This window comes from Ambystoma mexicanum, chromosome 1q (genome assembly GCF_040938575.1).
Source record: "Ambystoma mexicanum isolate Mex_15411 chromosome 1q, UKY_AmexF1_1, whole genome shotgun sequence".
In the NCBI taxonomy this organism is placed as follows: Eukaryota; Metazoa; Chordata; class Amphibia; order Caudata; family Ambystomatidae; genus Ambystoma; species Ambystoma mexicanum.
This window is the reverse complement of record NC_090922.1, coordinates 1257550649-1257575127: the sequence shown is the minus strand read 5'-3', so window position 1 is coordinate 1257575127 and position 24479 is coordinate 1257550649. Positions and strand designations below refer to the sequence as shown.

The following is a 24479-nucleotide window of genomic DNA, read 5'->3' as shown; positions in this document are numbered from 1 at the left end:
AGCTGATGAGTAAAGATACAGTGGACACTGCTGGAATTGGGCTATCTGGAGATATGGATCAACACGTAATTCCAATTATAATCTTTTTTTATACTGTTGTCAGACCTTAAAATACACATTTAGTTTTTTCATTCCTGGATTTCTCATGGCAAAAACGGTTGGATCCTTAAAAAGACATCAGAGCAGCCTAATAATGCTACAGATGTATCGCCCCACGCAACCTTGGCGCGAGACGTTTTGGTGATCTAAAATGCATGGAAGGTGGCCCTCCTACACCACCTACTCCTGGGGTGTCATAACCAATATAAAAAAAATACACGGGTTTTCAGCCACAAACGATATTGCTAGACAGCAATGGGAGGTATGTCATTCTGTCAGGATGGATCGCTGGTCACTGCGTTGTACTAGTCAACTTGTATGCTCCAAATGTAGATACCCCCGCCTTTTTTAACACCATTTTTATTGAGCTGCAGGGATTTCTAGACTATGCTGTTATATAAGGAGGAGACCTGAACATTGTAATGGACCTCCAGTTAGATAGATCCTCGTAAATGGTAAGGTCCCCGGGCAGCGCAGCCAAGACACTCTTGGACCTAAATGACAAGTACGCCCTCTAGATATGCGTAGAGGCTCACAAAAAAGCAACGGGAATATACATTTGAATGGATTGTGTCCTCCCATGTATTCCTCATCTTTGATATACTACAAGTCTGCTAGCAGCTTGCTTCAGAAATTTATTTTCATATTCGAGTGTCGTACAGCGGTGAGTCATGGCCCTCACTGGCCTCCGTATTGTCCTCAGCCATGACTTTGTCACCGGTACAAGAAGCATGCGTGGTGACCGTTGCCTCAGTTCCGTTTTTTTAAAATGCTAGCATGCTTCGGTCGACATTGCCTCAGTGAAATTTTTAATACCTGCTACTTTCAACTTTCAAACTTCAGATCAACATTTTAGAGGTGAGGGCAGTTAGACTAGCACGAATGGCCTTCCTACCCTTGATATGGGGGAGAAATGTCCTGACAATGGCTGAAAACACAGTGGCCATGGACTACCTCAACAAGAGAGGGTGTGTGGGGTCACTGCTGGAGAAGAAAATACGGCAGCGGATGCTCTGAGCAGGCAGAGTACGATCTCCCATGAGTGGGAGTTAGCTCAGGAAGTCCTTCTGGAGAGTGTTGCCCTTTGGGGAACCACTCAAGTGGATCTTTTTGCGACCAATGTCAATCGGAAGTGCAAACAGGTCTGCTCCAGGGAATATCCTCAAAGAGGTGCTCTAGGGGACATGTTCGTGGTGGACTGGGAGTTTCCACTTCTGTACACATTCCCACCAGTCCCTGTCATTCCTCATGTCATCAGAAGGTTGAGGAAGTTCAGGAAAACCTTGATACTCATCCGGATTGGACCAGGAGAATGTGGTACCTTGACCTTCTAGAAATGGCCATCTGACCTAGAATTCGTCTTCCCCTAAGAGAGGATTCGCTCTTGCCAAAAGGAGGGTCTCCTTCTTCATCCAGAAATCAGTACTCTGAACCTTCACGCCTGGTTTCTGAGAGGGTGAGATACAAAGATTATGACCATCCGGAAGACGTGATGGATGTGTTGCTTTCGGCTAGAAGACCAGCAACTAAAACACGATTTGCAGCTGGTGCAGGGAAAAAAAGTGTAATCCTTTCACATGCAAAGTTCCTACTGTTCTTTCTTTCTTACTCTAACCCATTCAGGGTTACAAGTGACTGCAGTCAAAGGCTACTTCGCGGCACGTTCCATCATTAAGAGATTTCCTGATGAGGGGTCTTACTTTAAAGTGCTGATTGTGATACAGATTGTAAAGGGTCTAACAAATCTGTTTCCTCCAATTCCTTCCATTCGTGCCAACATGGGACTTGAACCTGGTGTTAAAGCACTTGGAGCCATTATACCTGTACCCTTTAAGGATGCTAACACTTAAAACTGCCTTCTTGTTAGCTATCACGTCTCCCCGCAGGGTGAGTGAATTGCAGGCCCTGTCTTCAAAACCACCTTTTACATCCTTCTTTAAGGACAAGGTAGTGTTGAGCGTCCGTTCATCTTTTCTTCCAACAGTGGTTTCGGAGTCCCACCTAACACAATGGATAGTCAGAACCCGCCGCCTCATCCGTCAAACGAAGAGGAGCATCTTAATCAACTGGATCCTAGAAGGGCATTAAGTTGTTATATTTCACGGATTGCGAACGCCGGCAAGATGAGCAGCTTTTTGTAGGCTACGCAGGGCAAAGGTTGGGTTTAGCTGTAACAAAGCAAACCATTTTGCAATGGATAGTTCTGTGCATTACAGAACGTTAGTCGCTAGCAGGGAAAGACTCAGCTGATAGCTTGAGAGCGCACCCCACTAGAGGAGTGGCGGCTTCTTTGGCTCTAGAAAGAGGAGTGCCAGTGCATAACATATGCAGAGCGCCAACTTGGTTGTCCCTTTATACTTTCAGTAGATTTTACTGCCTAGACTGTGTGTCCGGAAAGGAGGCTACATTTGGCAAGGCTGTTCTCCACAGCATCAACAAATAGAAATTCTTAGCACCCATCTCCTAAGACAAACTGCTATGGGAGTGTATCAAAGATATGTGGTTGGATACAATCCATTTGATGTACAAGTTACTTACCCGTTCTGGATGTTCCTGCTACGTATACCTCATCCCCCTCCCATCCTTCCCCTCTGGCTTGACAAGAATTTCCGTGCTGTTAAACCTTCCTTTCTCGCATTTTCAAGTTCTTCTCCATCTATGGCGAAGCATGCAAAATATAGGAAAAAACTAGAACTGAGGCAACGGTCACCACGTGTGCGTCTTGTACCAGAGTCAACGTCACCGGCGAGGACAGTACGGAGGCCGTCAAGGGCCATGACTCGACGAGGCTCGACTCTATGAGAAAAAATAATCCAAAGCAAGCTGCAAGCAGACTTGGAGTATATCAGAGATGAGGAATACGTGGGATGAAAATCAAAAGAACGTTACCACAGCTCAGTAACGTATTCTTCTATTCCACTGCCCATTTATTTATTTATTGTTTGTACAACGCTTATACACAAGTGAAGTGCTTCAAAGCGCTTCAAGGTGGGAAGGGAGCTAGGAATACAGTAGTCATTCTTAGTCCTTGAAGTTTCCGAATGATCTAACAAAAAAGTAACTAGCGTACTAGGCCTGACGGCATTTTTCCTAATGAAAGTGCATGAAGTGTTTCAGGTGCAGCCAGACTAGGTAGAGGCAACAAAGGGGCGGGGGGGCAAGACAAAATGTACTAGTCCCAGTAAATTCAGGTCATGCAGTGTACAGATTGACGTGCGGTGGAGGGAGGGGTAAGTGCGCCCAGTCCAGCAGGGCCCTCTCATGGGGTGTATGCTGAAAGTGCAGTAGTCTAAAAATAGCGCAGAGGCCCAGATGCAAGTGCAAGACTGGCGGGGGAGCCTGGGACCTGTGAGGCTCTGAAGGTGAACCAGGCAACCAGTCAGTAAAAACTGAACAGAGCTAGGAAAGGGAAGGAGTAGTGAGGCAGTAGAGAAAAAGAGAGGAGGTTAGCAGGCGAGAGGGAGAGAGAAGGAGGAAGCCAAGAGGAAGGCCTTGAGGAGTTTCCAGAACTTAAGGAGCTCCAGCTTACGGCGGCGAGAGGCAGGGAGGCTGTTCCAGAGGGAGGCACCCTCATAGGATAAAGATCTACCCCCAAATCTCTGCTTGGAAAAATGGCTCACCTGAAAAGAGTTGGAGGAGGAGAAGCATAGGGCTCTAGAAGGAAAGTATTTAGGAAAAGAGCGTTGTATATAGTGCAGGCCTTGGCCCCAGAAAGCCTTGTAGACTATGCCGATGGTCTTGAACTTGATCCTGCAGCCATGGCGAGCCAGTGAAGGGATTTCAGTGCCGGAGAGATGCGTCCCTGGGCTTGAGGCCAAGGATAAGTCTTGTGGTTCTGTTCTGGATGAGTTGTAGCAGACGGAGAGCAGTAGTAGGAAATGGAAAAATAGGCCGTTGAAGTAGTCTAGCCTAGAGAGGACTAGTGCTCTGGAGACGGTGAGCCTTTGTAGGAAAGTGAGAAAAGGTAGAATACCTCTGAGGAGGTGCAGCTGGTAGTGGGACATTCTGGAGATGTGAGAAGAGAAGGGAAGAGTGGAGTCGAAGATGACCCCCATATTGTTTGCCTCATTGGTAGGTAGAGGTGCAGGGCCAAGGGAGGCCGGCCAGTGAGAAGTTGGGAAAGCGGAAGCAGGGGACCCAATTAGGACGATCTCTGTCTTACTGGCATTGAGGCAGAGATCATTAGCAGCACACCAAGACTGAATTTCAGAAAGACATTCAGGGATGAACGAGGAGGAAGAAGAGGCTGAGGGTAGCCTGAAAGAGAGCTGTGTGTCATCCGCATAACACTGAAGGTTAGAGGTGAAGGTAGAGATCCTGTGGGCCAGCGGGGCCATGTAGACACTGAATAACCATGGGGATAGGTTAGATCCCTGGGGGGACACCACAAGTTGAGAGAGTGATAGAGGAGAGAAAGGGCCCAAGTTCCACCTGGGAAGGACGGTCCAAGAGAAAGGAGGCAAGCCACACAAGGGCCCGATCTGTGATGCCCAGGGTATCATAGAGACGGGAGATCAGGATGTTGTGGTTTACGGTGTCAAAGGTAGAAGAGAGATTGAGAAGAATGAGGACAGAAGGAGAGTTAGAGTCAAGAATTGAGAGCAGGTCTTCACAGTGTCCTTGCCTCTGGATGCTCTAAAGCCAGACTGATGGTCACGGAGACAACAAACAGATTCAGTGTGGAGGGTGAGCTGTGAGATAGCTAATTTCTCCAGCAGTTTGCCTATGAAAGGAGTGATAGACTTTGGGCGATAGGTTTCTGGGATAGAGGGTTTTTTGATCTGAGGGTGCACAAGAGAGTGCTTCAGAGAAATGGGGTAAACTCCAGTGGCGAAGGAGAGGTTGCAGAGGTCGGCAAAGGCTGGAGCAAGAGAATCAATGTTGTGTTTGATGGTTTTAGGAGGGCAAGGGCCAACCTGTTTGGAGGAGGCTTTCATGGTCCAGACCTCTCTAGAGACCCCCTCAGGTGTGACAGGGGAGAGGCAGGAGAGGAGAGGGGGGATGGCCGAGGGGGGCCTAATTGGTGTTGGTGCAGGCGAAGGTGCAGGAGAAAGAGAGAACAGGATGTCTTGTGTTTTGGCAGCGAAATGTGCCGCCAGGGCTGAGCAAAGGGCCTGCGTGGGTGCAGTAGAGGAAGAGGCTGCAGTAGCCTGACTCATATTCTCGCGTAGATAAATGGCTGCTTTCCAAACAACTAGCGATCTGGCTGAAACAATCCAATATCCTCCCTCATACACTATCTGATCATTCTTATGTCACTCTGGGACTACTTCCCCCCAACGTCTAACTATTAAACCAAAATCCGGACTCCCTATGTGATATAGCATTCAAGGCAGATATTTGGTTAGATATGTCACATTTCCTAGATATAAACAGGGGCTCGCTGTAAGAGGTTGCAATGTTGTGTGAATCGTACAAAGCATACTTGAGGGGAGTAAATATCTAAAGAGAACAGGGGACTTAAATCGTGGAGGGACAGTCTCAATAGAACACAGAGCGAGCGTAAGGAGCTGGAGGTCGCATACACCAATGATCGTGCCAAAAATACACTGTCCAAGATTAACAATAAGTTGGACGAATACCATGAGGCAGCCAATAGGGTGATTAGGTTTCTGGGACAAAGGGTCTCGGGTAGGAGATGCAGTGGAGCGATAGGCCTGGTGGAATACTTCGCTGGGCCCTGGGCTCAGAACGTGCCCTGGAGATGATAACTGAAATCATTCAGAATGGGGTGGTGCACAGGGATCAGGAGGCAATTATGAGTGCATTTATATTATATATTATTATTCTACTCTCTACGTTGAGCCAGAGGTAATGCCGAATGATGGACTAATACACCACCTCGACAAAATCAAGCTGGCATGGATAGTTAAAGAACATGGCAGCCTATTGAACACACCATTACAGTGGAAGAGGTTGTCAGAGCGATCCAGACCACCCCAGTGGTAAGGCCCTGAGCCCTGATGGCATCTCTGTAGAATACCATAAGGAGTTATGCCCATATGTTGCTGCCGTACTAGTTGAAATGTATTTTTTATTTCATTTATTTATGAATTATTTAGATAGCGCACCAAGCCCTGAGGCATCTTGGCACATTACTTACAGTACATATGCTACGCAAATACAAACACAATAGTGAAGCAGAATAGAATCATCGAAGCGCAGAAAGGAGTACAGGCAGACAGGATAATGGAAAACATTCTTAAGTCTCTTGCGAGAGGAGCCAGTATTTAACATTATTTCTGAATAGATGGAAGGACGGTTCTGATCTTAAGGTTAAAGGTACAATGTATCTGCTAGCACAGAGAAACTGCTACCTCTACCTTCTGGAGCTTAAACCTGGGGATCTTTAGGCAGTGTGCTTGTGAGGATCTTGTTGGACTGTCAGAGGTGTTTCGGGAAAATGTGTCAGTCAAGTAACTAAGTGCAAGGTTGGCAAGGTACATATGTGTAAGTGATAGGGTTTTGAATGCAATCCTCTGGTTAACAGAGAGCCAGTGCGTATTACGTCTTATTTCTGAGATATGGTGAGCCCTTGAAAGAACTAATGGTCTAGCAATAGATATACAGTTGTCGATAAAAATGGTCTACAGGCATTAATTAACTTGCAGGTGTAGGCAGTGGAGGAAGCTGTCGCCTTGATTTGTCTTGTCAAGGTGAGTGAGGAGTCCAGGTAGTACCCTGGCGTTCTCACGGCCTTTGATACCTTCATTTTATTGCTGTCGATGTCGAAGAATGTGAACTGTTTGTCTAGTCTGTTAAGTCTTGTTTGGGATCCTAAGAGGAGTAACTCGGTCTTGTCGTCGTTGAGGCAGAGACCATGCTTTGCCATCCATGCTTGTATAATGAGGTAAATGTTATTTAGCACTTTGGTGTCCGTGTTATAGTCACTGGTAATAGGGATGAGTATTTGGGTGTCATCTTCATAGTTCATGTAGGTGACACACAAATAGTCAAGATCGCCGCAAAGATGCTTGGTGAACCCATTGTAGAGCGTTGGTGACACAAAGGAACCTTGTGGGACTCCACATGTGACTGGTGATGGCTCGGCAGAAGCTGAGGGTGCAAATACCCTCATGGATCTGTTATCTAGGAATTACTGTATCCAAGAGTTACCTGTGTCAGAGTAGTGTGCTGCTGTTGAGAGGTGGTTGTATAAGACTTTGTGATTTACTAAATCAAAGGCAGCCGAAAGGTCTAGTAGTAGTAGGAGGGCTAGTTTCCCGTTGTCTTTTTTTTCTGGAGAAATGGTACTGTTGTAATTGGTCTAAAATGTGTTGGGATGTTAGGGTCTAAGGTGGGTTTTCTTAGTAAGGGAAGGACCCAAGCGTCTTGGAAGTTAGTCAAGACTATGCTTATTTCAAAAGAGGCGTTAATTAGGGTGGTGATGAAGGGAGCCAGTTCCTTTACTACCTCTTTGATGATAAGAGCAGGGCAAATGTCTCCCTGGCTTCTTGAAGGTTTGAAATGTGAGATTATGTCCTAAACCTCTTTGATGGAGACAGGCAAGAAGTTTAATAGCTCATTTGTGTTAGGCTGTGGTGTAAAGGGTAGGGGTTGGTCTATGTCCTGGAAGAGGCTGAGTTTTTAGGACTCTCTTTGAGCTTGTAGCATCGTTATTTCGTCGAATAAGGCTTTCTGGATGTTGGCACATTATGTAGTATCTTTACTACAGGTGTCTGGTGAGGAGGAGGGAGATTCCAACTCTCTCAATATGTTGAATAATTCTTTCGTACTAGATTTTGCTTTACACATTCGTTCGTTGTAGGTGTCTTTTTTGGTCTGGAGAATAGCTTCTTTGTAATTAGTAGATGCTTTTAGGAATTTATTTTTGTTAGGGGCTGAAGGGAGGTTCTTCCATACAGATTCTACATTTTGCGAAAGGTTCTGAGGTGAGTGGTAAACCAGGAGTTTAGATGCACCCAGGGTTTAGCTTTGCACATTTTTAGTGGTGCAATGGCATTAATGGCATCGAGGAACAATAGGGTCAGAGGTAGTAGGTGAAAAGTCAATGATCGGCTAAAAGAAGAGAAGTAATTTCTCTGCTGTTATATTGCGGTTATTCCTCGTGCAAGTAGGTGGAGCAAGAGGCGTAAGGTGGTTCATATGATTATCTTCCTTTATAGTGAATGAGATAAGGTGGTGGTGTGAGCAGACGCATGGTGTGTTAGAGAGAATATTGATATCGCATTTGAAGTCGGCAAGCCAGTCTAGTGTCCTTCATTTGTTGTGTGTGGGTTTGGTGATGCAATGTATAAAACCTAATTCTGAGATGGTGTTAGCGAGGGCTAGTGCTGTATCTTCTTTAGGGTCCTAAAAACCTAGGTTGAGGTCACCTAGTAATATGGTCTGCGAACGAGGTTTAGTCTTATTGGTGTGGATAATGTAATGTCTTCTTCAAAGTTGGAAAGTGGGCCAGGAGTTCTATATAAGAGGTGGATGGTGAGCATTCGGGAGGCTGTAAAGGGTAATTTAATAGGTAATAATTCACCTGAGGGGAATGTTAAGTATGGGCCTGAAGCCTATTGTTGTTTTGGCAATAAATGTGACGCTGCCGCCTTTTGAAGACTCTCTGTCTAGTTGTGTGATGGAGTACCCATCTGGAATGGCAAGGGAGAGGGCGGGCCCTGCCGCAGCATGGAGCCAGGTCTCCGTTATGGCTAAAAAGTCTGTCATTAGAGGTTATGACATCCTCAATGTCGAGTGCGTGAGCTGGTAAGTATCTGGCGTTTATCAGAGCACCCTTAATCAGAGTGGTAGGGTTGTGCAACTTAGTTTTCATGTTGGTTGCAATTTCTCTAGAGGTAGGTGCATTGTTTGCTGTACTACTGTTAGTATTGACTGTTTGCTTTGGTTCTTACGGTTAAGCTATTGGTGCTGGTAAAGCCTTTGGCACTAGTATTTTGTTTAGGATTCAGTGTGGTAAGAACTGGCAGGAATCTAGAGCCAAGTCTTAGAGAGTTCTAGTTTCATAATTAAACCTTACACAATCCAAATTCACTAAATTTACCTCAATCGAACATGTCAAAAACTCCAAATTCATCACTTATAAGAAAACAAACCAAAGTAATAGAATTATATACGCTAACAAGAATAATCCAATATAACGTCATAGTTTGACAGTTTGTTCACTTTTGTTAAAAACCAATCAATTCATCTAAGTTTCTCAAGACAGCTAAAGTTAAAGATACGTGTTTCTCATTTAGAATTTGAGACCAGAAGTAAACGGGATCATATCATCTAAAATCCCTAATGATTAATACAAATATGTACATCTTAATTGTATAGTGTGTGGAAAAACTAGCAGCATATATTCCAGGGTTTCAATCTCACCATCCTTCCTACAATATCTACATACTGGAAGTAAATTAATTCTAAATCTAAGGAAGCTCGATCTCCACACCGGGCATGGGAATTTTACAATATAAAACTGGGGTCTGATAAAGGTTTTATACTTCCAAGAACATATTTTATATAATTAATAGGACTTGATTTCCTCTGTATGAATCCAATTTTTTCTACTACTGCCATTCTTGTAGGTTCTAAATCGAGGTTGTCCTCTGACCGAGCTAAGGTTCCCAACATCATCCGAAACTTTGGGACCCATCCATTAAAATAGGGACATGAGTTATTCTCCATCAATGACTGCAGAATTCCTAAAAGAGAATGAGTTGGAGGGGATTTTATCTTATCTTTCTATAGAATGAAATTGATTTCCAGTCCAACCATACACGAATAGATGGAAGTCCCAGTTCATATCGAATGACTGGAGCCGCAATACATCCTGGTAAACCTAAAACTTTTCTACAAATCATTCCCTCTAAAGAGTTCCATTCCTTCTGATGAGATTGTCAATTCAGATTCGTATCATACAATAACACAGGCATGACCTTGGCTTTGTACTATGTAAGCACCAAGAGTAATGAGAAATACAATTATTTTCAACTAGAAGAAATACCCGTTCTATGAACTGATTCTGTAGACAGACATGATAATACTGAGGTGTCCAGTCAGTATGTCAAACGCATTTTTTCGAATGCAAAAATGTCGAAAACATTAAGTCGGAAAAAAAAATTCGAATGTATGATTTTTTTATTTAATACATTTTTTGGGGGGTTTGGTAAGTAAAATAAAGTGTAAAAAAAACCCAGAGGTTTGGGGGGGAACCCCCCATAAAAAATTAAAAAATGAAACATTTGGAATAAAAATGTCGCCTTCATGTTTTCGACATTATTGAATTTTAAATATTAACTATAAACCTAACACTGATCCTGCAAGTTGCTGTTCCGATTCACTTATCGCTTGATGTGCTTTGGATCCTGAAATAAACTGCACTGAGAATGGGCACATGTGGCTGGCTGACATACCCCGGAGAAGACGTTGGGGGGAGGCGAGAGTTGGTGTGCTGCTGCATACTGAGACCTTCTGTGCTCCCTCCTCACATGTCGCCTCACCCTGGTGTGGTGCAGTTCCTTGCAGTGCAAATATCTTGGAAACCGTGCATTGTAGGGCCTGGACCTCTAGTTGTGTTCTTTATGTCGGGACCTGCAACCACATTGATGTTTCAGCGATTTTAGGGAACCGTCTCATGTGTGAAGGTGATGATATCGAGAGAAAAGGGTGGGGTGTCCAAATACCATGTACCTAGTAATGTCCGAAGCGTCCTAACAGGTAACTATGTAAAATTTGGTGCAGATTGGTGAAACAGTATAGAATTGTATATGGAACAATGCTTTGCCAAGCCACAAACCCACAAACAAATTTTGACTTTTGCTGAAATCCACAGAACAGGGTGGAGTGCCCAAATGTCATGTAACCACTAATGTCTGGAGTGTCCTAATAGGTAACTATGCAAAATGTTGTGCACGTTGGTGAAACGTGTGGAATTGTTCTTTCTTTTTCTGGAAGCTGTAAATAGTAAATCCCAGGTACACATATTTATCAACTCGTTGTAGAATTTCTCCTTTAACTTTCCACCTCAACTGGCAATTTCGCAGTTTCTGGCCACTAATCAACACTTGCGTTTTTTATGTTGATTTCTAAACCATGGTCACCCATATACTGCACCAACCTGTCCAAAGAACATTGTAGCCCAATCTTTGTCTGATCAAGGATGACCATATCATCTGCATATAACAGATAGTGGAACTTACAGGACCCTAATTTCGGGGGGAAAGCGTTGTTCAACCAGCAGCCAAGGTCTGAGAGGTAGAGATCAAACAGAGCCGGTGCCAACCTGCAGCCCTGGTGAATGCCACACTCTGTAGATACCGGGTCGGACAATCTACCCTCAGCATCAAAATGGACTTGTATGCTTGTGTCCTCGTGGAGGGCCATCTGTCATGAGCCACTACCCCACCTGGTCACTTTAGCGCAAGTGGGGAAGCTTGGGAGTTAGATATCTCCACTCAAAGATAGCGCTGAATTGCTCCTATGTTTTCAAATAGGTGCAACTGTATAGTTGTTTCCAAGATGGCCGCCAGCCATCTGCATGGTACCATTAGCTTCTGGATAATCCTTGCCTTTGTGAGTTTTCCATGTACTATTCACTATTCTTGACGTTCATTCCTTGCCTCTCTCTTTCCTACTTCTTGAGACTCTTGTGGGAATTCTGGACTCCAATTGCCTGCATTTCTACTCCTTGCGCAACACGTTCCCCAGACCTATAGTTACTGCCTTTATATTTCCTGGACTTGCATGCTACTTAAACCTGTTGTTCGCTCCGTCTCCAAATAAAGATCGCTTCCATAGCGTTTGTTTGTCTTTTACACTAGCACTCGGTATTCTTTGCCTCACACAGTGTTTCATTTAATTTCACACGCATGCAACGTTTGTTTTCATTTATAAACGCTTGTGCCGTGTTCGTTTTGCCCCAGCTCTTCTGTGCTAATCCTTTTCCTCCCAGGACTTGCGTTGCATATTCAGCGCACTCAAGGCTTTTGCTTCCCTTGCTATTACGCCCTCCGTGTACCCGGGATTCCTGCCTTTAGCGCGGAGAGCTTATTTCAGCCTCTCTCTCTCGTGTTTAGCAGTTGTGGATCTCAATGCCCCCCGGTCGTTGTTGGCTCCCTTAAAGTATTTTTAGGCACAGAACTTGGAATTGGTTGCACTGCTACTCTACTCCAGAGTCCATTACAGCCCATGTTGACAATAATAATAATGTATGTCTTATATAGCGCTACACACCCACAGGTCTCAGAGCACTCAAATAACAGAAGACATTATTATCTCACAAAGTGGTACTCATTTTATTGACCTCGGAAAGATGAAAGGCTGAGTTGATACTGCCGGGATTCAAACCTGCCACACTAGGCCGCACACAGATATCAGGGGCGAGCACTTAGCTCACTGTGCTATCTGACCGGCATTCTACCTTATTTGAGATGACTTATTCCTGTTCTCTGTGCCTTCTCTTCTGGGATTATTTACCCACCACAGATCTTACACCTTTGTGTTTAACGCCCATATTCCCAAACTGAGTCGTCAACCTCCTACCTACAACATGGGTGACAACTTGCAAGTTCAGAACCTGGTTCCCCATTGGGTTTTTCCCCCCAGGAGGGTTTCCCAGATTCCATGCCGAGCTCTGTGTTCTTTGATCACCAGAGATCAGTGTGGGATGTGGTAGGCTCCCCAACTGCATCAGTGACCAAGACAGCTATTCAGGTATGAGTTCATTGTAATTCTGGGAGGATACGATTGTTGTTATTACACCATCTTTATCTCCAATAACGAAGATGGGATACCGCAGTCTCTAAATTTCTTCCACAACGTGTCCCTAATCATCATGTCAAAAGCAGATTTTAGGTCTACAAATAACATATACATGGTTTCTTTTTTTAAATGAATCAACATTTTCAGAATAAAACTATTAACCTGTGTCCCTATACCTTTTCTGAACCCTGATTTATTGACATCTAGCCTTCCTGCATCCCTTGCCCAGTCATGTGAGGCTTCCTAAATTATGGAGGTAAATATCGTGCTACTAATATCTAGAAGAGATATTAGCCGACAATTACTAGGGGACAGCCTATCAACCTTATTAAACTTCAGAATAATGATCACTGTCTTACAGAAATCTGGAGTCTTTTTTGAGACTAAGATGTCATTAAACAAAGTACACAAAATACCTGCCCACAAACCTGGATCTGCCTTCATGACTAAATTAGATATATCATCAATGCCCATAGCTCAAGATGATTTAGTGGCCTTAATCAAGGATACAATTTGCTCTCTGTAAAAGGATAGAGACCAATTCTGCCTAGAGTGCATACAGCACCCCCACTTCATAACATTATCTTCATAAGTGTAAGTGGAACAAAACTGTTTTAACCACTCTGCTTCTGAGATAGGATTTGACTGAACACTTTCCTGTAACCGAATATTGTCATTCATTAATCTCCCGAAGTCTCTTGCATCCCTTTCCCTAAGAAATTTGAAAACCACTTCACCCTCCTGTTGATACAAACGTGCCTTTTGAACCATCACCCAATTTTTATAGTACTGCCTCCATTGTTTAGCCACAAAAGGTTATTCTTCAATACTAATTCTTGGCCTTAAAACATGTTTGTCCCTCCTCATTTGACTTTTCCTGTCTTGAATTAACCCATCATTTTTCTGATTTAACCCATTCTTCCCAGTGGACCCCCGAGTGTTCTGCCCATTCTCCAAAAGGTCAATTTTCCCTCTTAATAAAATAAGAAAAAGTTTGTTGAAAAAAATATTCTTTCAGGTATTCCCAATCTACACCCTCAAGCATAGATTTGAACTCCTGATTAAATCTAATTATAATTTTTTCTAAGACTTTCCCCTTGGCATGAGCCACATTGAGGCAGTGGCAATCCATTTAATTCATAAAATGAGTCCAGTTATAATTATTACTTTGCCTAGAATAAGATGTTGGCCTCCTCCTTAAACTGAGATATCCAGAATTCTCCCCACAATACAATTCAAGTCACCCAGTAGGATTACATTGAAGCCGTTCCCCAAACTCATCCAATCTTGTAAAAGATCTTCCAACCCGACTATCAATTCCTTGCCCTGTGGCAATGAATGATTCCAATAGATATAAACTAATAATAGATCCATCCTATTAACCAGAGGATTCTGAGCCCTGGAAAGAGGGATAGCTAAGAAACCTGAAAGGTCGGTCATAATTTCCTCAGCGTCCCAACCCAGTCCATTTCTTACCCCAGTCAACATTCCCCCAGATGGCCTTCATAATGGACCTTGATTTGCTGCCTTAAAACATATTTCATAACCATCAAAGATTGGAGGATCTAGTAACCAAGCCTCTTGTAGATGGATCACATGAAACTCCATAAGTATGTCTCAATCAGAATCTAATTGCAGAAGATCTTTTTGGCCCCTGCAGTTATGAGAAGCATTCTTAGACATCCAGATATCCATCTCCATTCCTCCTCTCCAGGACTTGTGAACCATCTTTATCTTGCAAAACTATATTTCGAATGGATTGTGTCCTCCCACATATTCCTCATATTATGATAATTATCCTTCCAGCTTCAGCTGCTTCGGAATTATATTTCAACTGGGAGTGCTTTGTGCCATCTCTTCAAGTCGATGTCCATCGAGGGCCTCCGTTCGACTGTCAACATCATCATTACTATAAATAGCACATGCAGCGCCCGTTAGCTTCCGTTCTGTTTTTCATAGCTAACGCTTCAAAGAATTTACATTGTGCTTCGGTTCTTCACTGAACTTTGTCACTATTTTCGGAAACAAAAATGTCTTCTCTGTCGGCCACATCAACGTTTAAGACAGACTTCAAGAAATGTCAAGTCTGCGGATCGAAGTTGTCGATCACCGACCCGTAAAGAAATGCTTAAAATCTTCGAGAATGCGGCCCGACCCCCTCGAAGGACAAGCAGAAAGTCCATGCCACTGTCGATGCGCATCAAGATGGCACAGTGAAGTCGAAGACAAAATCTTTTAAATCTTCGAGTCCGAGCCATAAGCCGGAACTACATTGAGAAAAATCTCGATCCGACGGGTAATCACAGAGGGCTTCGACAAGCCAGGAATCCAGTCCATCGAGGGTTCCTTCGAAAAAACATAAAAAGTCAACAACTCAGACGGCCTTGCTAACATAGTCGGCGTGTGAGCCGTCATTGCCAGTGTCGAAGTCGACTACCGCAAAATCGACTCCAACTTCGAAGCCATTATCAACGATTTCTTCGAAGTTGTGGAAGCCAATAGTTACTCAGGAAAAGCAAACCTTAGTTGAAGCCAAGGGAGGTGAGGGCAGTGGCCAGTGAAGTGGCTGGTAGGTCCGAGGCGTCAGGCCTAGAGGTTTGCTTAGTGCCGTAGCCTCTGAGCAAGGAGGGGAGGGGGGCGGGTAGAGGTTCATATTGTAATTAGTTATTTATAATGCGCTTAATACCCAGTGATTTCTAAGTGCGGACCCGGGGATCGTACCTGTGTTGCTCTGTGTCGTCTTGCTTCCAAGACCAGCGCGTTGCCCCTGAGCTATTTTCCCAAGGATGCCAATTAGACTCCGGATGTTGTCCTGGATTAGGTCCACTATAGTGGTTATGGTTGCCCTGTCCAGACAATACATGGTGTGTCTGTGAGGTTCCAGGGTGTGGCCCTTATGCAGGGTATTGCTGGCGGCCTGCGGGGTGCTACCTGCTGTCCATTGTTGACCTGCATGGCCATCATCATCATCCTCCTTCTTCACCTGCGCCACCTCTGCCTGTCTGCCTCTTTCAATTTCAGCTCATATTGGATCCCTGCATGAAGGGCCCCCAGCTCCATGACTGCTACTGCAGCTGCCAGCATGCTTGTGTTGGAAGGTGAGTGGGGTGTGGGTGTTGTCCTTTTGACCATTCTTAGTGCTCATGGTGTGCAGCTGGGCTAATTGTGGCTTCCTGTGGCCTGTTGCTGCACACCTGAGACTGTTTAACGCCTGCTCTGCGATGCCGGTGTTTCCAGTGCAGTTTTCACAGTGGCATCAACATTTTATGATGGTGTTTCTGTGTGTTGACGGAAGTTATAATGATGCCGTACTTCTGTCGTACCGGCGTTTCCGGATGTGCCTTTGGGGACTGCTGCTTTTGGCGTTTACGGTGCTGCCGGCGCAGTGGGTCATGTTTGCGTGAACGTAGTTTCTGGCATCGCGGGTAGTAGTGTGCCAGTCTGGAAAAGAGTGCCGGTACGGAGCTATCGGCACCTTTATTTCTGTACCGCCACACTCAGAATGAGGCCTTATGTTAAATAAACCTTAACATAGGAATATTCCTAAAAAGGTCCAGAACATTCTCTCTATTCAAAGGAAAATTATTATTAGAAGGTAAAATCAACTCCAATACCAATATCCCGAACAGCCCATCCTGATCTAAAGGGGTTTAATGCCTGATCTCAGAGACAGTACTTAATCTCTCAGAATGAGATTTGATAGGCAGATCACCCTTCTCATGCGGATGACTCAGGACCTTTCGGGTGGTCATTGGATTGGCTAACATGGAAGCCACAGACAAACCTTCTGTTAATAAAAGATTCCTCTTAACCCCCTCAATGAGACTGATCTACATAATTATCTTCATATACAGATATATTTGATTCCCCTTCCACCGGGTCCTGCATCTCTGTCCTACACAAGAATGGAATTATCGTGCCTTGGTTTGAATTCACAACAGTCCCCGCTCCAAGGTCGGAGGAAGATTAGACAGCTCAGTTCTCCTCCGCGCCTTTTTCGATTTACAGTGAACAAAATTCTTCCCCGTGTGATCCTCCTCCCTGTTCCCCTCTTTAAGGGAACAATATTTGAGTTCTCAATCTTCTAAGGAACTTCCGCGATCCACAATATTTCTTAGAGTTTACAGATTTCATGTTTTTAGATTTTTGTACAGCGTGTTCTTCTGTAGTTACACTCTACAAAGCCCCAATAGGCTGCTCTGCTTGGGCTGTTAGCTTTCTCAGTTTCTCTTTCATCCTCTTCATTTTGAAGTCATTTACACTAACCTCCTTCATTTCCACAGGATGTTCATTAGTAGTTTGATGGCTTCTTCCCCCTGTCCGCCCCTCAAGGAAGGGTACAGAAGCGCCCTCTTCCAAATCTTGTTGTACCATCTCTATAACAATCACAGAGGGGGGATCATCCTTACTCTCCATCTCCACTTCGGCGCCCTTTATCAACAGTAGTAGGCATGAATGGTATTGCATCCTCTTTTCCAGGGGATTACTTATCGGGAAGGACAGACCACGGACGTCACCAAATCTAATTTGTAGAGTTGTAATAAAGCCTTCAAAAACAGATCTTGGATAATACTTCCTTTAGGGCAGCTCGAACTTCCCTTACCTCAAAATTGAGGTTATCATAACCTCTTTCTAATGAATTACAAATATGAGACAGGGTGGAATAGTAAGTACTTCTTCAACAGGATCGTGGGTTATCAAATAAGCCTCTAGAAGCATCTGCAGAATGTTAATTTCCATCTCTTGGGAGATACTTAGATGAGATTAGGGCATCCTCCGTTCCCAAAGGGCTGATCAGGTGTTTTTCAGCAGAGTTCACAAGGGACTGGGTTTATGAAGAACAATGTCCCCCCTATCGTCCACCACTGGACTTACGTTGGGTCTTAAGTCTTAAGGATAGCTGCACACTTTTGACTGCTCCTGGGACACTACAGGAGCAAAAATAGACACATCAACAATTGGGTCCACATTGGCATTCTGCTCCAGATCCCCATTGATTATGTTCAAGGGAAATTAATGTTCACCCCACAGGAGCCGTGATTATGGAGGCAGTATCCCCATCTCCTCTCAGGTGACTTGCACATGGCAGTAAAAAGAAGAAAAGGACTCATAGTTGTCCTGTGTCCACACAGAGTTCATTTTCAGTAAATCAGCAGTTTCAGGTCAAATCTGCCACGAGAATGCTTCCAATAACAGCAGCACAGCAACACATGCAGCCAACATCAGAGGTTCCTGGCACAGCTGCACTTCCTGCACTATGTAGAGTCACAGGGCAAGCAGACGCTACCTCCCACAGCGAGAGAGGCTGTCATTACAGTTATTCCAAATCCTGGAACGAACAGACAGCTGTGCGCGTTGCATAGGCCTCTATCCCTATTGAACATAGACAATAAGGTACTTGCCAAGCTGCTGGTAAGTAGGTTATCCCCAATGATGAGTAAACATGTGCTCTCGGATCAATTGGCCATCAAATAAGGGAGATCTACCCAGTTAAAGCTCAACAAACATTGTGTGATCCTCTCCCTAATAGACCCAGAAGCACAGGCAGTGACACCGAGAAGGCATTCGACTACATGTGCTGGCCCTTCCTCTTTGCGGTCCTACTGTGAATGGTTATAGGGGCTTATATGTTATCGTTAATCAAACTACTGTACATCAAACCCATGGCCAAACTGATTATAGCTGGCATCGCATCATCCCCATTTGAACTCTGCAGAGGCACGTGACAAGGCTGCCTCTGTCACTGCTCTCATTTGCACTGGTTATTGAGCCCCTGGCTTGTATCCTGCATGCGGGACACACACATAAGGGTCTTGGCTTCTATACCCAGAGAGTACTGGTCTCAATCTATGCAGATAACCTCTTGATCTATGTATCAGATCCAGTTGATAACCTATATCCCATTGTGCAAGCTCTGGCGCTGTTTGAAGATTACTCCAGATTCGGGATAAACTGGGCTATGTCTGAATTACTCCTACTCACGCCCAACACAACTCAGTTCCCGACTGATTAGGGTAAGATATTTGTGCGTTCAGGTCTCCATAAACACACGTACGCTGTTTGTAGACAATTACATTGCAGCCAGTAGGGCTAAATTAGATAAGTTGGGTAGACTTCCATTATCCATCGTTGCACGCATATGGGTCATCAAAATTGTGATCCTACCCAAATTTCTATATATATTTCTAAACGTCCTGATTAAACGGCCAGGGCATATTGTGAAAGTCTACGCTCCATGATGCTCAAATTCATCTGGGCAGGCAGACAGGGGAGACTAGCCTGGGAGGTCCTCGCGTTCCAGCGTGAGTAGGGCGGTCCCAGATTTCGAAGTATATTATCAGATTGCACAGCAAGTCACTTTAAGCTCTGGTATGGTGACGCCCTGTATGCTCAACTAAAAAGAACCATTGTGTCTCCGAACAGGCTAAGTGGGGAATTGTGGGGAAAACGGCATACACCAAATAACAAGATAATCACAATCCACACATCCCTTGCAGGTCTGTGCTACCTCCATGCGAAACACAGCCACTCCGCCCCATATCAATTGATATATTGGTAGGAATAGGTGGCCTGAATAGTACATTTGAGCCTAGGGTGCATAGGGAGCTTGCCACGCTGGCTATCATTAAAATAGATGTCTGGTTAAGAGGGGGCAAATTCGTCTCTGATGAAGAGTATGAGGAAATAGAGGATGTCATGCTCAAGCTACAAATGTATCACAGGCTAAAGAGGGAAGTAAAGCGTTGCTCATGCGTTTCCGCACATGCCTCAACCCTCTACGATACTTCAGCATCTCACGAGCGATGTTCAAACATGTGATTGCAACAATGCACCGAATGGTCCAGGGGTGGCTTAGTAGCAAGTCCACGACAGCAAGGTGGAACTGGGAATGCGCTCTAGGCCATGATATAACATACAATGACTGTAGATACATAAGCAGGCAAGTCAGAAAGGTCTCCATGAATTACAAACATAAGCTGCTCCAGTTCAAGTTCATGCACCAAGCGTATGTAAACCCTAAAAAAATGTAACATTTGAGCCGACCTCTCAAGGCGCGTGCCTGCACTGTAAAATGTGTGAAGCTGATATTTTACATATGGCATGGGATTGCACTGGTGTGGTCGCATACTGGAGGAAAATACAGACAGTGCATGGGGAAATACTCGGGATTGACATCCAGATAAGCCCAGACATATGCCTTCTGGTCCTCACCAAGTGCTTCTCTCAAATAGATCGTAGGTTTCTAGGGATTGCTTTGCTGATAGCTAAGCTTCGTATCGCCTTGGGCAGAACAGCCTCCAATTGCAGATGAATGGCTGTGGGACCATAATTGGTGTAATGAGCAAGAGGACACTGGTTGAGAATTTGTGGCACCTCCTGCCTGACCCAATGACTACTGGTTCAGCTTCAGGTCTTACCTCAACAGTAGGGTGAACACCCAGTGAGGTTGGAACCGATTAGACTGCTCGTTATTAAAGTTTGGCTATGCTGGAATGACGATTGCATGCTCTACGCTGTATTAATCACTGCCTGCTTAGGTATTGACACAATATTGAAGTGTCGTATTTGATCTGTGTACTGCCACCTACGCTTCATGCACTATACAAAAATGAAAAATTCAGTTTGGGAGCAAGCTTTAAAATATATGTTCCAGCAAATCTGCATATTCTGGAACATATTTCTTGATACTGCAATAACCAATACGATCTTTCCACTGTTGCTTTTTTGCAGAAAAATGTGCATCAGAGGTAAAAGAGCAGACTAAGCCAACATGATTTCACATGTATTGTTCTACCTATCATTATAAACATGGATGCTATTAGTTAAGTCCCTACCCATAACATGTGAAATTCATGGACACTAATCTCACACTGCTGTTTTTTGTGTAGCTACCAGAATATGACTACATCTGCATACCATACAAATAGCTGCTGTTATTGTCATTTAGAGTGGTGCCATCCATAGCATGTCATATCATTTCCTTTTGGCAGAACAAAGCTATATGTGCATTTTCAAATTATACGATACTATGTAACTATTTTTAATTGAAAGGAAAAAAGTACACACCTTGTGATCCCACGAGCATGGCAGGCACTTTGTACAAGGGATCCCAATGGGTTCATCTGCTTTATGTTGGCGCATAAAGCCAGCGAGCTACATAGGGATCCCCAGCATTTGCACTGGCTTGAAAATTCATGCCGGCGCAAATGCGGGTGCATCTTTATGGCAGAGAGGGAGGAAGGCGCCAGAAACGCAAGTTGTGTTCTATCACTCCTCCGCTATACGAATGGTTGAAAAAAGGGGGCAGCCAAAATGTCATCTAGGTGAATCTTTTCCGAGCACCATTTGGCATGTGACAAGTGCCATTGTGCAGCCCTGAAGCTGTAATTGAGTTATTAGCATCTCTTGAAATAAAATCCTCAGTATATGTGAATGTTAAGATATATAGTTACAGTGGACCTTTTACTTCAGTTCTATTTTTGCACGGGACAGACAATCTGCCACTGAGTATTTCCGAGGAACGGTTACTTTTTGCTTTTTTACTGCATCATGTCTCACTCAATTGAGGATGTACGTGCTGCATGGAGTGTGTTAGCATATGTCAGTTTCTGACCTGTAGCCGTTTGTTCTTTGGTCCCTAGGCATGGACCACAACACTGAGTAGTGTGGATCATGCTAGTGCCTCAAGGCAGCATAGAGCAGAGTGGCCAAACAGTTTATGGTTCTATGCAAGAAAACCACTCTGGAGAAGTCATCTGCGAAATCCACTCCACAGAAGTACACATAACTCTCTAATCTCCTTCTGAGGAGTCCAGACTACAGAGCACTTGTTCTGTGACAAAAGAAGGGGAGTGAGAGAAGTCTTCTACCCACATTCACTCTTCCTCATTATGAAAGAGTGCCACTAATCCAGGTCTTGGAGGTCAAGTTTGGAGAATGAGACCATGCCACAGTGTGTTGATGTCAGTTCTAAGTCTGTGTTCCCACTTCAGCTTCCTCTCCAGAGGAGGCATTTAGGGTTGCCATGCTCAAAGTGTTCTAGCAGGCTCACCACACTATTGTCCAAACATTAGAGCCTGCTACTCCTCCTCAGGATAGTGGCAGGCCAAGACAACCCACTAAACATCTAAAGGCTCAGTCCGGCGTTCAGCACTGAGATATGATATGATATGGCATTTATAATGTGCCTATACACAAGTGTTTCTAGGCACACCAAGACAAGGAGGGGGATGCCTTACTAGGCCTTATGTCACTCAGATGGCACAAGCGCAGGGAAGGGGAAGGAGAGAAGTGCAAAAAGGGGGATGGGTGGAGAAGTGCAGGTAATCAAAAAATGCAGACAGCAGGTGGCTCATAAGAGCAGGAACAGGGGACTGTAGGGTTACAGATACAGACCACAAGTGCTGGGGGAGCCAAGAGGCAGTGCGAGGTGCAAATGGACAGGCAGGGAACATAGGCCCAAGTTCAGAGGGTTGCCAGGTGGCCAGTGCATGGAACGGAACGGGTTATCAGCAGGGGAGAGGCAGGGAGAAAGTGGAAGCGAAGAGGAAAGTCTTGAGTTGCTTCTGGGACCGGAGATGTTTCTGCTCAAGTTTGTGAGAGGCAGGGAGGCTGTTCCAGAGTGAGGTCCCAGCTGAAGAATGAGATCTTCCCTCAACTCTCTGCTTGGAAAGGCAACTTACCCTCAGAGAGTTGAAAGTGGATGAGTGGAGAGATCGAGAAGGGAGATACTTAGGAAGAGAGAGTTGGAGGTAGTGCAGTCCCAGGCCCCAGAAAGCCTTGTGGACAATACAGAGGGTCTTGTACTTGATCCTTGCCGCCACTGGGAGCCAATGAAGAGATTTCAGGGCTGGAGAGATACGATCCCTGGGCTTGAGGCCAAGGACAAGTATTGCAGTCATGTTCTGGATATGTTCTAGAAGACGGAGAGTAGAGGCCGGAAGATTTAGAATGAGCCTGTTGCAATAGTCCAGCCTTGAGAGGACCAGAGCTCTGGAGACAGTGAGCTTCTGGGGGAAAGTTAGGAAAGGAAGAATACCTTTAAGGAGGTGCAGCTGATAGTTTGACTTCTTAGAGACATCGGAGATGAGAGGAGAGAAGGAGAGGGTGGAGTTGAAGATGACCCCAAGGTTCTTAGCCTCACAGGTAAGAGCAGGAAGAGGACCCCGAGTGGGCGGCCAGAGAGAGAGTGGAAAGGAGGGAGCAGGTGTTCCGATGAGGAGGATCTCAGTCTTACTGGCATCAAGGCAGAGATCATTGGTGGCACACCACTCCTGGATTGCAGACAGTCAGGAATGAGAGAAGGAGTAGAGGCAGCAGAGGGGAGCCTGAAAGAGATCTGAGTGTCATCCGCATAACACTGAAAGTTGGAGCAGAGAGCAGCGGTGCAGTGGGCAAGAGGTGCCAGGTATTGGCTGAGCAGCCAGGGAGAGAGGTTAGACCCCTGGGGAACACCACAGGTAGAGAAAGAGAGAGAGAGATAGAAGACAGAAATGACCCCAGTTGAACCTGAGAGGGTCGGTCAGTGAGAAAAGAGGTCACCGGGCAGGGCCTGATCAGTGATATCCAGGTTATCACAGAAGTGCTTGAACAGGATGGCATGGTTAACCATGTCGAAAGCAGAAGAGGAATCAAGGAGAATGAGGACCGAAGGAAGATAAAAATCAAGGTTCGAGAGCAGGTCTCCATGGATGTTCGGGAGAGCAGTTTCTGTGCTTCTGTCTGTTCTGAATCCAGACTGATCGTCATGGAGACATCCAACAGATTCAGTGTGAAGGTTAATCTGCGAGATGGCCAACTTTTCCAAGCGTTTGTCCAGGAAAGGAGTGATAGAGATTGGGCGATTGCTGGAGAGGAAGGATCAGCAGAGGGTTTCTTTAAGAGGGAGTACACAGGGGAGTGCTTCGGGAGGAGGTGAAAGTTCCAGTGGCAAAAGAGTGATTGCAGAAATAGGCCAAGGCTGGAGCAAGAATGTCGCTGTCATGGTCCATACCCCAAAACCTCAGGTGCAGACCAACATGCCCAGGGCTTTGGGTTCCATGGGGGCCTTAAAGGCCCCAAAGGATCTCACAGGGGCCTCCTGGACTCGGTCCTGGCGCCGTTGGCGCCAGGCTCATACTGCCATCACCAACATGACAAGTTTCAAACCCAGTGAAACACATGTAAACCAATCTGAAGCGGGCTGGAGGGACTACTTGCCTAAGGAACTATTTGCTTGGGTGTGCTTGCTGGGACTACTTTTCCTAAGGACTACTTTCTGAAGACTATATAAGCCACGTCCTTTGTACAGAACACGCTTTGCGTTATTCTGCACTCCTGCAGCGTAACGCTCACCGTGTCTGCAAACTCCAGGCCAGTCTTCAGCTACGCCCGTCCAGTTGTCTCGAGCTACCTGCAAGGAAGGAAGAGAGAAAAGAGAGCAGAACAAGACACTTACCTGATTTTCGATCTCAGTATTCCTGGATACTCTGTTACTGCCAAGCTGCAAGGGAGAGGACACCAGGTTAGCTGCGCAGACCACGCAAGCTACATCGCTATTCTGCGCAACGCTAATCACGCGATCGCCGTCCATCATCCGATCGCCTCTCCGGAGCTGCCACATCTGTTGAAACATAAAAGAAGACATCAGGTTAGCCGCACAGTGAGGAAAGCCTCATTTAGACTTA

The 24479-nt window shown here is 45.1% G+C and overlaps 1 protein-coding gene across 1 annotated transcript in view; it reads left to right on the top strand.

Moving 5' to 3' along the window:
* HOOK1 (hook microtubule tethering protein 1) overlaps window positions 1-24479 on the top strand; it is a 1744708-nt gene that overhangs the window by 437437 nt on the left and 1282792 nt on the right. Inside the window, exon 7 of the mRNA XM_069642072.1 lies at window positions 3-65. Coding sequence (XP_069498173.1) covers window positions 3-65 — 63 coding nt within the window. The remainder of the gene's footprint in view (window positions 1-2; window positions 66-24479) is intronic.